This window comes from Numenius arquata, chromosome 4 (assembly GCF_964106895.1).
Source record: "Numenius arquata chromosome 4, bNumArq3.hap1.1, whole genome shotgun sequence".
NCBI lineage: Eukaryota > Metazoa > Chordata > Aves > Charadriiformes > Scolopacidae > Numenius > Numenius arquata.
This window is the reverse complement of record NC_133579.1, coordinates 73456585-73469117: the sequence shown is the minus strand read 5'-3', so window position 1 is coordinate 73469117 and position 12533 is coordinate 73456585. Positions and strand designations below refer to the sequence as shown.

Genomic DNA, 12533 nt, shown 5'->3' with positions numbered 1-12533 from the left:
CTGAGGGAGCTGGGGGTGTTCAGCCTGGAGAAAAGGAGGCTGAGGGGAGACCTTCTCGCTCTCTCCAACTCCCTGAAAGGAGGGTGTAGCCAGGGGGGGTCGGTCTCTTCTCCCAAGTCCCAGGCGATGGGACAAGAGGAAATGGCCTCAAGTTGTGCCAGGGGAGGATCAGGTTGGATATTAGGAAAAATGTTTCCATGGAAAGGGTTCTTAAGCCTTGGGATGGGCTGCCCAGGGAAGTGGTTGAGGTATACCTCCCTGGAGGGATTTAAAAGCCGGGTTGCCATAGTGCTTAGAGACATGGTTTAGTGATGGTTTTTATCAGAGTTAAGTTGATGATTTGCATGGATGATCTTAAAGATCTCCTCCAACCTAGACAATTCTATGATTCTATGATTCTTGTACTCCCTTCATAGTCTGTTCTTATCCTGCAAAAGGTATAAAGACAGTTTGCTTGAAGGTGCTTGTGTTTTGCGTGTTTAGTCTCCCCCCAAAAATAATCCCACTGTGTCCTGATATGGTGAAACCCACTGAAGATAGAACCCAAACCTATGAACTTGTGAGCACGTTTTGAAGAAGGCGAACTCCTCTAATCAAACCCTGAACGGACAGGACTGAGATCATTCAGTGCATCGCAGCACCATGCCCATTACCTCTGGAGAATCCTGGGCCTGCGTCTTTCACCTGCCCTTACCTCAAGGTAGTGACTAGGGCTGCTTTTTAAGCCACACTTTGTGCCATTCAAAGGACAGCAGAAGAAATAAGAACGTAAGATGTAGCAGAGAAGTCAAATTTGACAAAGGCAAAGGGAATCCTCTCATCCAACACTTGTTTTGCTGCTTTTTTATAGATACCGAAAGCCACAGGTATCCTAAAAGCACACGTCTCTCGCCTCTTGTTCATCCTGCTCCTTGCCTTTGAGACAGTTACGCTTCTTTTCTATTAACTGACCTTTTCTTTCCCTGGGCTTACAAACTCTCCCAGGGTTTGAAATAGCTCCTTTGAAAATCCAACACGAGACCGATGATTATTAAGGATAAGTTATAATAACAGTGAGCCGATTCCGTTTTCACCATAGACAGTAAAGACCTATAAGAACATTTACAGGCCTCTTTGCATGATCTCATTATTAACTGCATTTCTCAGAACGTGCAAATTGAAAACCACTGGGATTAAGGGGATAGGGAAGGGAAATGTTTGATTATGACAAAATCCATTCTTTAAAAAAGGGGCTGAAGTGCAACAATCGCTGCTCAGGCTTACCATTTCTTAGCGTGCACTCACCAAACCAGAAGTGCAACAGCCTTGACAGCACTGCTTTTTCTGCTACAAGACCAAAGATGAGAACAGAAAATAAGAAGAGAACTATATTAGAGGGACTTCTTATTATTAAAACGTGGTTTGGGTGGTTGAGTAGCACAACGTCTTACGAGATTCACAGAAATCTTCGAGATCTCAAATAGCAAGTTTATGCTACAATACAGATCGCTTACTTCCAGCAGCGAGACAAATTTGTTGCTACTGAAAAGCGATATGATAATAACGTATCACACAAGCCCATTTCTTCTTACATTGGGTTATACTCCACCTGAAGCTGAATTGAAACTCAGGGCTGGATTTGGTCCAAAGCCTGTAAGTCTTTTGCAATCAAAACGCAAAACCCCATCCTGCAGGTTTTATTTCGTAATATCATGTTTATTACAAGAAGCAGCCCCCCACGGTTTATTAGGCCTAAACGGTTTTTAAGCGTTTAGTTGCAGAATATAATAGTAGACAGTGGTGGAGAAAAAAAGAAATTAGGAAGTACAGCTCGGGGAAGGGGACAGTAACGGTGAAGAGGGAATTAAGAAGTCCTTTCCGGCTATTATGGGCCTGTGGTACTGCTGGGGGAGAAAAAGCCTTGCTGCAGAGCACAAAGGATGCGGCACAGGCAAAGCGCAGCCTGAAGAGGGGAGGACCAGATAAAGAGAAAGCAGAAGTCAGTATGAGAAAGACTTCATTTGTGTTGAATAAAGGTATGATCCCTCATTTGCAGCGGGTTTAAACTGCCCCATCTCCACTGACCTGCTGTCCTAATGTCTTTATTGATGATCTTGACAAGGACATAGGGTGTATCATCAGCAAGTTCGCAGATGACACCAAGCTAAGCAGGAGTGTTGATTCCCAGGAGGATAGGGAAGCTCTACAGAGAGACCTAGATAGATTGGATCATTGGGACAAGATCAATGGCATGAGTTTCAACAAGGGCAAGTGCCAGGTTCTGCACTTGGGCCACAACAACCCCGTGCATTGCTACAGGCTTGGGAAAGTGTGGCTGGAAAGCTGCCTGGAAGAAAGAGACCTGGGGGTTCTAATTGACAAGCGGCTGAATACGAGCCGGCAGTGTGCCCAGGTGGCCAAGAAAGCCAACGGCATCCTGGCTTGTATTAGAAATAGCGTGACCAGCAGAAGTAGGGAGGTGATTGTGCCCCTGTACTCAGCACTGGTGAGGCCACACCTGGAGTATCGTGTCCAGTTTTGGGCACCTCAATCCAAGAGAGATATCGAGGTGCTGGAGCGAGTGCAGAGGAGGGCAACGAAGCTGGGGAAGGGCCTGGAAAACAAATCATATGAAGAGCGGTTGAAGGAGCTGGGACTGTTTAGTATGAGGAAGAGGAGGCTGAGGGGAGACCTCATCACTCTCTACAGCTACTTGAAAGGACACTGTAGAGAGGTTGGTGCTGGTCTCTTCGCACAGGTAATTAATGACAGAACGAGAGGGAACGGCTTCAAGCTCCAGCAGGGTAGGTTTAGACTGAACATTAGGAGAGAATTTTTCACAGAAAGAGTGGTCGGGCATTGGAACAGGCTGCCCAGGGAGGTGGTTGAGTCACCATCCCTGGGTGTGTTTAAGAGCCGTTTAGATGTGGTGTTGGGGGATATGATATAGGGAAGAACTTTGTAGTGTGGGGTAGATGGTTGGACTCAATGATCCCAAGGGTCTCTTCCAACCTGGATGATTCTATGATTCTAATCAACGCCAACTGAAAAAATGCCAGACCTTGTTTTTCCACTGGAGAAAGCAGTGTGTAGCCTTGTTCACCGTTATGTATCACAACAGCAGGGTCTGTTCCTGAAGCTCTCCCTTCTCTCAGTTAATTTCAGCTGAATCTCATAGATCTATATTTAGAAATAAAATGAGATTAATGCCAGCTGCTACATTGGTTTCCCAGAATTTACAAGGCACTTTACCACAGGTGCTGAAGTCATACTCATCACCCTGTCTCCACAGAACAAAACACGGATGGGGCTGTTGCTTGCACATATCTGGAGCTATTGTGCATGAAAATAAATGAGGGCTATTATACTGTAATAAGAGTGAACACAGCTGCTGAAGGAACCATTAAACACGTCATGGCTAGAGCTCTGGAGATTCCTGATGGTTCCGCCAGCTGCATCCCGTTGCAATATGATGAAGATCTTGTGGGGGATAGCGTGAAGAGCAGCAGCATGGGTGGGTTGGCTCTGATGGTGCTTTTTCCCTCCTTGTTCGTTAGGATTATTTACTACGCATGCTGGGAATCACACAGCAAAATACATGGGAAAGCAGAGCAGCCCTGAGGAGGAGCACTTGGGAGTGCTCATGGATGAGAAGCTCAACATGAGCCAGCAGTGTGCACTGGCAGCCCAGAAAGCCACCCGCATCCTGGGCTGCATCAAGAGAAGCGTGGCCAGCAGGTCCAGGGAGGTGATTCTACCCCTCTGCTCTGCTCTGGTGAGACCCTACCTGGAGTACCGTGTCCAGCTCTGGAGTCCTCAGCACGGGCAAACATGGACCTGTTGGAGAGAGTCCAAAGGAGGGCCACGAAGATGATCAGAGGGCTGGAGCACCTCTCCTATGAAGACAGGCTGAGAGAGTTGGGGTTGTTCAGCCTGGAGAAGAGAAGGCTCTAGGGAGACATTATAGAAGCCTTCCAGTACCTGAAGGGGCTACAGGAGAGATGGGGAGGGACTCTTTGTCAGGGAGTGGAGTGATAGGACAAGGGGTAACAGTTTTAAATGGAAAGAGGGGAGATTTAGATGAGATGCTAGAAAGAAATTCTTTGCTGTGAGGGTGGTGAGACACTGGAACAGGTTGCCCAGAGAAGCTGTGGATGCCCCATCCCTGGAGGGGTTCAAGGCCAGGCTGGATGGGGCTTTGAGCAACCTGGTCTGGTGGGAGGTGTCCCTGCCCATGGCAGGGGGGCTGGAACTTGATCTTTAAGGTCCCTTCCAACTCTAACCATTCTGTGAGTCTATGATCATTAATGGTTTATGCATGGATTCTGATTATTTAATCCAAAAATGTAACAATACTTTACTCTTTAAAAATTGGCACCAGTCCCACCGGGACCACAATATCAGACATTGCAGGATGTAAAGAGGATTAGAGGGAAAGGAAGGCGAGGAGAAGTAAAAGAGAGGAGTTTATGAATTCCTCCTCCTGTGTAAAGAATGATTAGCCCAATGATCTGTTAAGCAAAACTGATTGTGATTTACATGAAGAAAATGATACCTAAGTAGGAATCGGGCCTTGGTGAACCATTCATTGCGATTTCACCTACACCACAGAAAGGAAAAGGACAGCTTTCGGCTGGATCCGCCTGCTGCAGGGCTGCACCTTTGCCAGCGCTGCAGAAGGCAGGTTGCAGAAGAGCATATCTGGAGTGGGAAGAAATGATGAGGGCTCACTGCTTCCAGTAGCGTTTAGACATATTCTGGATGAAAGCGCCCATGAAATCATTATTTCAGTAGGCAAGGCCTCCTGCCGTGTACAGGTGAGAGGTGCGAACTGATTCTTGCTTAAAACTCATGTTAAAGATTGTCACCTCACCCAGCCCAGCCTTTTTCCTCCTCCTTTATCCATGATTCCCATTCAGGCTGTGGGAGCTCTGTGTGTATCAAAGGTACAGGAGAAAACGGAAAGCCTAAAAGTCTTTTGAACTATATATCCACCTGCTGAAAACAAAAGAAGGCCTTGTATGCTTGAGACTGAACATACCACGTTGCAACAAATGTGAAGAACGGCAAACATGGAGAGGAGTGCCTCAGAAATAGGTGTGTAACAGGGTGTTAAATCAAGCAGCTCAATGACACACAGCACAAGAGATGCAAACCCACCACCCCTCCAACCCACCACCCCAGAGGAAGAGAAGAACCTCCTCCTGCAAGGTGCCAGGGAGCACCTTCACTCCTCATCTGTAGGCCTTCAGCAGGTAACAGCTGGGATGGTCTTACTTTTATATTCCCACTTGCCCAGGTGGCCAAGGTGGCCAACAGCATCCTGGCCTTTGTCAGGAACAGTGTGGTGAGCAGGACTCGGGAGGTGATGGTCTCCCTGTACTGGGCACTGGGGAGGCCCCACCTCGAGGGCTGTGTCCAGTTTTGGGCCCCTCACCACAAAAAAGACATTGAGGGGCTGGAGCGGGTCCAGAGAAGGGCAACGGAGCTGGTGAGGGGTCTGGAGAAGAAGTCTTGTGAGGAGAGGCTGAGGGAGCTGGGGGTCTTCAGCCTGGAGAAAAGGAGGCTGAGGGGAGACCTTCTCGCTCTCTCCAACTCCCTGAAAGGAGGGTGTAGCCGGGGGGGGTCGGTCTCTTCTCCCAAGTCCCAGGTGATGGGACAAGAGGAAACGGCCTCAAGTTGCACCAGGGGAGGTTCAGATTGGAGATTAGGAAAAATGTTGACACGGGAAGGGTTCTTAAGCCTTGGAATGGGCTGCCCAGGGCAGTGGTTCAGGCCCCATCCCTGGAGGGATTTAAAAGCCGGGTTGCCATAGTGCTTAGAGACATGGTTTAGTGATGGTTTTTATCAGAGTTAGCTTGATGGTTGGACTAGATGATCTTAAAGGTCCCTTCCAACCCAGACAATTCTGTGATTCTATGATTTTGCTTCTAGGAGAGCAGAAGGTGTAAGAAAAGAGAAGCCACGCGCATTCGTATTAAAGGCTCAATTCTGATCATCACGGGGACGCAGTTACTGGCGCTGCCGCAGCTGGTGCTCGCTGAGGGCAGGAAACCATTCAAGATGAAAGCGTGTTCCTTGCGTAGTGAAATGTCTGCACAGAGAGTAGAGATTTTTTTAAAAAAGAGGTTCTGCGTTTACCTTTTCAGGCTCTGCAACAGAGAACAAAAGACTTCCCCATTAAAGAGGAAATCATGCATAAAGTGATTTTTTGAAAAATGATTACAGACCAGGATATTTTATATACGATAGTGTTAATTTTTGAGTGGATAGCTGTTTTCACTTCCAGAGCAAATACGAGGTACCTTGGTCAGACAAGCTGTTTGGAATTTCTGCGTTGTCATCAGATCAATTTCTTAAAACACGTAAAACGAAGAAAGTACTTCCTAAAATTTATATCCTGCCAGAAGATAGGGGACGTGTCCCACGTATTCACATGTATATCGCTGCATCCAACCCCAGAGTGAAGCTGGGAGAGGCCTCACCTATAGTTAATCTTACACACTGAGTATGTATTTTAATAGCAATAAAATTACTCAGCACGGAAAAACTAGAGATCAATAAGTCTGCACAGTGTCCAGATCTTCAATTAATAGTTTACGGTCTGGCTGACCGACAGTTACTAGCAAAAAGCGATGGCATAGTCGGGAGTAAATATTTCATGGGATAATGAAGTCTCCCGTGTCCGTATTTTTTGGCTGGGTTGCAGGCTTCTTGCAGCCTGTTCCTACACCGGGCTGTTCCCAGCGTGCGGTACCGATTCCTGAAGTCTCCCACAAGCGTTGACGGCCTTCGCCAGTTATTTGTGAACAGAAAATACTTATCCTGGGTTATTGCACGGCGCCCCTTCCCCCGCAGCCCTTCTCCTGGATTGAGATGGAGGAGCCGGGCTCAGTTTATGTTGACAGGGTTCCCCGGGCGTTCATCCCTTCCTTCCCCAGGACTGCATCCCGAACTCGATCACTCCATCCTCAGGGGATGGCGGCGGGGTGCGTTCCCCCCCCACACCCCCTCCTCACACCGCAGGGTCCGTCCCTTCCCTCCCGGCCCCACGCGTGGAGGGAGGGGGAGGACGACACGGGCCGGGGGGGGGGGCGACCACCTGCCGCCGCCTCCAGTGCTGGGGGGGGCGGAGGGGTTCGGGTTTTTTTTTGCCTTTTTTTAACACGTTTTGGGGAGCGGGTTCGCCGCAGGCAGAGCGGGGCCGAGCAGCCGGCGCGGCCACCATAAGCCGCCGGTCCGACATGACGGCCCGAGGGCGGGACGAGGGGAGGAGGCCTGTCCCCGGGGAGCTGCCTCCCCTCGCCGGCTGAGGGGCGGCCGCCGCCGCCGCCTACCCCCTCCCCGCCGGGCGGCAGCCCAGGGCCGCCTCCCTCCCCTCAGGGCGGGCGTTGGGGCCGCGGCCGCCGCCTCCCTCCTTCCTTCCTTCCTTCCTTCCCTCCCGCCGGGGCTGGCCCGAGGGTCGGCGCGCCGGGCCCCGGGGGCTGGCGGCGGATGAGCGCGGCCCGGCGGAGGCTGCGGCTGAGGCGGGGGAAGGAGTTGGTGGCGTACGGACTGCTCCTGGGGCTGTCCTTCCCCCTCCTGCTGCTGCTGCCGCTCCTCTGAGATGCGCCGGGCGGCGGCTCGTCCCCGCCGCGGGGGGACGGCCGGGAGGAGCCGGCGGGAGACCCGCTCCCCCGCCCGGCGTGCGGCCGGCGGCAGCAGCAGCAGCCCGAGGGACTGAGGCCCCGGCGGGGGACGATGAGGAGCTCGGGGGGGTTTTACAGCGGTGCCACCCAGCCTGCGCGGGTGCCTCTCCCCGCGGGGGGGCCCGGCCGCGCTCTCCCCCTGCGGTTGTGATGCCGCTCCCCCTCGCCGGCTGACGGGGACGCCAGGCAAGAGCCGCTGGGTGGCAGCTCCCCTTTCGCCTTCCCGAGTCGGGCTTCGGGGACGGGGCCGGCGGCGCCTCTGCCCTGAGGCGGCCCCCATGGGCCAGCGGCCGCGGGCGCTGCCACCGCAGCCCCCTCAGCCCGGGGCCGGCGGGCCGCCTCTCGCCGCCCTCCCTCGCCCAGCCCCGGCTCCGCGGGGCCGCCGCGGGCCCCTCGCCCCCTCGCCCGCCGGGCGGCGGCAGTAGCGGAGGGCGGCTGCCGTCCGCGGCGCTCCCCTCGCTGCCAATCCGCCGCTCCGCGGGGCGGAGTGTGTCCCCGCCGGCTCGCCGTGCGGGGAGGCGGGCCGGGGGCCGGCTGAGATGGGAGAGAGCATGTCCAAGAGGCTGAAGCTGCAGCTGGGCGGCGAGGCGGAGATGGAGGAGCGGGCTTTCGCCAACCCCTACCCCGACTACCAGCCCCACGCAGCCGGAGCCGCCGCACCCAGCGCGGCGGACGCCCAGCGGGACAGGGCGCCGCTGCCGGCGGAGGAGGAGTCCCTCCCCTTCGGAGCCGATGGGAAGGTGAGTCCCGGGCCTCCGGCGGGGCCCCGGTGGCGGCGGGGCGGGCCCGCGGCCTGTCCGCGGCCCTTGCGGAGCGGAGCGCCGAGCCGCCCCTGCCCGCCGGCCGGGCTCGGGGAGGGGAGGGGGGGGGACCGCCGGGCCGATCCCCGGAGGTCTCCCGAGGGAGGGGAGAGGCGGGCGGGCTGGGCTGAGGGAAGGCGCCGGAGCTCAGCTGGGCTCGCAGCGGGTGGAAGCGACCGCCATAAGCTCTTTATTTCTCCCCCTCCGCCCCCCGATGAATGCAAGGGCCTGGAGGTAGCGCTGCCACGGCGGCCCGCCGTACAAGTTGGCCGAGTTTCACCAAAGCCAGCAGGCAGGGAAGGGAAAAAAAGACGAGTTCATCTAGAAAAGACGAGTGTGTGTGTCCCCCCCCTCCCAGGTTGACAGCAGCGCTGAGGCTTTAGGTGATGCTGGACTGTTCTCTCCGAGGCGTGTGTTTACTGACATCCCCCGCGTTTACGGATTAAGGAGCATGAGGAGAGGCACCTGGTTCAGGCCAGCAGGAGGTCTGTGTGGTGGCACCGGTCACACGACGTTCGCAGTCCTTCCTGCTCCGCTTATCTCATCGACACCACATGCTGCTGGTTGGGCAGCTGCCTGCCTTCTGGGCTTTAAGCACAGGAGCTGCTCGGGCCTCTTAGCACGCGGGCTGGCTTCAGCTGCAGAAGGAATACCAGAATATGGGGACCTTCTCTCATTTTAAGCCCCTGAGCAGCCTCCTCTTTCAGCAGTGCGCTGCTTCGTCATCTTTTGGATGAAAAGCACCGCGCGGTGACATTGCAAGAAGCGCGGGTGCGCTGGGGTGGGAAGCTAACTTTCCTAACTCACTCCACTGTGAATAAAGGAGAGCCTTTAATCTCAGCTCCGTATTTCCCTGCTTGTGGTGATCAGGAATTACCTTGACTAGGGTGGGAGGAGGATATGGATCTGATGCCCAGCAGTGAGAGCAGCATCCTTCCCGAGCATGCTAAGGATGAGCAGGACAGCATCAGCTCGCCATCGGTCCCAGGCAGCAAAGGCTCTCGCTGGTTGTTGCAGCGCAGGTTTGTGAAGTTGTGTGTGGCTAAGGAGAGCACACAAAGCGAAAGGATACTTTGGGGGATTGGTGTCTTAACTGCGACAGCTAATTGCAGCCGTCAAAAGGAGAACTTGGCACTTGAAAAGTGTTAAAAAGCGAGGGTGGGTTTGGAAGTGAAATCTGCTGTGTTTCTACAAAAAATCCCTGGTAGTATGCTCAGTGCTGGTGAAGGTAATTGTTTTTGTGTGAAAGAGAGCTGTGATTTCTTTGTTCTTTTGTATCTGGCTCAGTATATATAAAACATGCAAGTGCGACGAGTTGAACTATGAAGGCAGAGACGAGATGGTAGAACAGCTATAGCTATATATTGTTGTTAAATTGGTAAAAAAAACATACCAAGAGCTTTCTTCTAAGGCTTCCTGTAGGCCAGTCATCCTTCTTACATACCTGCTTTAGATCCCACACTTCATGCCCATTTGTTTTAAAGAGAAAAGAAGCCTTCAGACTACAGCTTTCCAAAGTGAGACCTGGTATCAGATGACGGTGAACTTCCTTAAATATTTTTTTTTAGAGGATACTAGCTGTATTGCAGAATAGTTCAACTTTAATTCACTTCAGATTTAATTCTTGAATGAATCCAAATTCAGAGATAGATGTTCTTCTGTGGCAGAGCTAAAATGAGTTAGTTGAGATTTTCTAGCCCTATATTCACATTAGAAACGTGTGTTCTGCTCTGCTGTAGATGAGTGTGCTATTTTACAGTGGGTGCAAGTGTTCCCCCCCCCCCCCATATCAGTGGTGGATGACGTTCTTTGTTACCGTGTGGCGGTTGGCAGCTATTTGTGCAGCTTTGTTCAGGAAATATCTTTAAGCACACCTGTGTAGCTGTGTGTTCGATAAAGGCGGCGCCTGGCCTTTGTTACGTTCAAAAGTATGAAGCTCCTCTGGAAAAAAAAATCATCTTCTGTACCGCATTTAAGTGATGTAACTACAGCAACTTTCAGTGGCCTTTGAATTTTTTCAGTCCTGTGCATTTCATAGGAGAAGGCAGATGCGAGTGTACGTTTTCTTTTATTTCTGCATCTGCAAAATCTGAGGAATTGTCGTACATATTTCTGGGGTAGAACATAGCTATCAGTATATTTATGGGTATTTATATTCTTTGCAGCGTTTGCAGCCAGTCCTAGTTCTATCCTGACTTCTGTGAGACTTCCTGATGCGTATTTTGGGGTGCTGGGTTTTGTGGCTTTTGGTTTGTGGGTTTTTTGGTTGTGTTTTTTTTGCATTTAACAGTCTCCAGTCCTGTCAGAGAAACGTCTTTGCCTGCCTAAAGCCCCAGTGAAGACAAAAGGACTTTCCACAGGTTAGAGAGTAAACTGTTATACACAACATGTATACATTATACATTACATACACAAGCCTGTAAACTGCTATACGCAACAGCACAGGTTTCCTGAAAAGGAGAGCAGCTTTCAGAAGCCTTCGAGGCCCTGCGTAATTTCTTCCCCCCCCCATCAGCTGGGGAGCACTGGGTGACTCACGTAATGACAGCGAGAGGTGTGCGGGGCTCTGCCGTTGTCATGGAAGGCAATGCATTATTAATCCCTCCGTTTGATTTCATAAGCTGCCACCATTGCCATCTAAAACTCACCCGGCTGATAAAAGGACAAGAAGCTTTTCAAGTCGTTGTCTGGAATGTGAGACAATTGGGGCGAAGTGCCGCATATGGAAGCGGGTGTTTGTACGGGTGAGGTACAGCTCAGGAATCCAGAAGGTATGGGGGCAGGAGAAGAGAAAACAAAGTTTGGGGCTGCTGATTTGCCACCTTAAAAATAGTGGGAGTAAACACTGCAGTTATCTAGGTGGCCTCTGCTCATGTAGTTTGAAATCCACTTTTTCTTCACTAGATTTCTTCACCATGACAGTATTGTGGACTTGAATTACCTCTGTAATTTGTCTGAGAAGGCTGAAGGTAATAATTCCTCAGACAACGTTAATTCTAGATTAATAAGAAGCATAGTTTTAAATGTAAGTCTGTGTTTAAAAAATGACAAATCTTTCAGTTGAATATATACCCTGTAGCCCTTTTCCTTTTGATGTGCATCCCATAGCGATACCTTAGCCTGAAAAAGTACCTGAAGTTATCTCAAAGTGGTCCAAAAGTTTTCAAAATGGAAATGTGAATGGTCAGGGAAGCAGAGAACTGAATAGACAGCTATAGACTCAGAACAAAGCATATTCCCCAGTTCACGGGGAAAATCAGTTTGTCTGTTAAGTTTCATTTAATTTTTAATTCACTGTCGTTGTTTACTGGGGGAAGTATTACTGTTTGAAAAGTAGATATTCTTCTCATAGTTTTCTTCTGCGTTGTAGGCAACTCTAGTTATAAGTTCACCTGTTCTTAAACGTGGTGATATCAGGGTGGGAGACTGAGAATGGGGAGGTCTGCACAGGCTTGAGGAAACAGGGGCAGCCGGTAGTGCTGGCTCAGAAGCTGTTTATCATAACCTTTGTGTGGTGGAGAGCTACAAAGCTGTAATGGATTCCCTGGGGAAAAAAGGTGAGGAGAGCTTGCACCTGGAGTACCGTGTCCAGCTTTGGAGTCCTCAGCAGGGGCAAGACATGGACCTGTTGGAACGTGTCCAGCGGAGGGCCATGAAGATGCTCAGAGGGATGGAGCACCTCTCCTATGAAGACAGGCTGAGAGAGTCGGGGTTGTTCAGGCTGGAGAAGAGGAGGCTCTGGGGAGACATTATAGCGGCCTTCCAGTACCTGAACGGGGCTACAGGAGAGATGGGGAGGGACTCTTTGTCGGGGAGTGGAGCGATAGGATGAGGGGTAATGGTTTTAAACTGGAAGAGGGGAGATTTAGATGAGATACTAGAAAGAAATTCTTTGCTGTGAGGGTGGTGAGACACTGGAACAGGTTGCCCAGAGAAGCTGTGGATGCCCCATCCCTGGAAGTGTTCAGGACCAGGCTGGATGGGGCTTTGAGCAACCTGATCTGGTGGGAGGTGTCCCTGCCCATGGCAGGGGGTTGGAACTCGTTGATCTTTAATTTTCCTTCCA

General features: G+C 51.5%; 1 protein-coding gene across 1 annotated transcript in view; it reads left to right on the top strand.

Moving 5' to 3' along the window:
* The first annotated feature begins 8206 nt into the window (after positions 1–8206).
* The window catches only part of LANCL2 (LanC like glutathione S-transferase 2), a 43796-nt gene continuing 39469 nt past the window's right edge, over positions 8207–12533 (top strand). The window contains exon 1 of the mRNA XM_074146262.1: positions 8207–8407. Within this exon, the coding sequence (XP_074002363.1) occupies positions 8207–8407 (201 nt within the window). The remainder of the gene's footprint in view (positions 8408–12533) is intronic.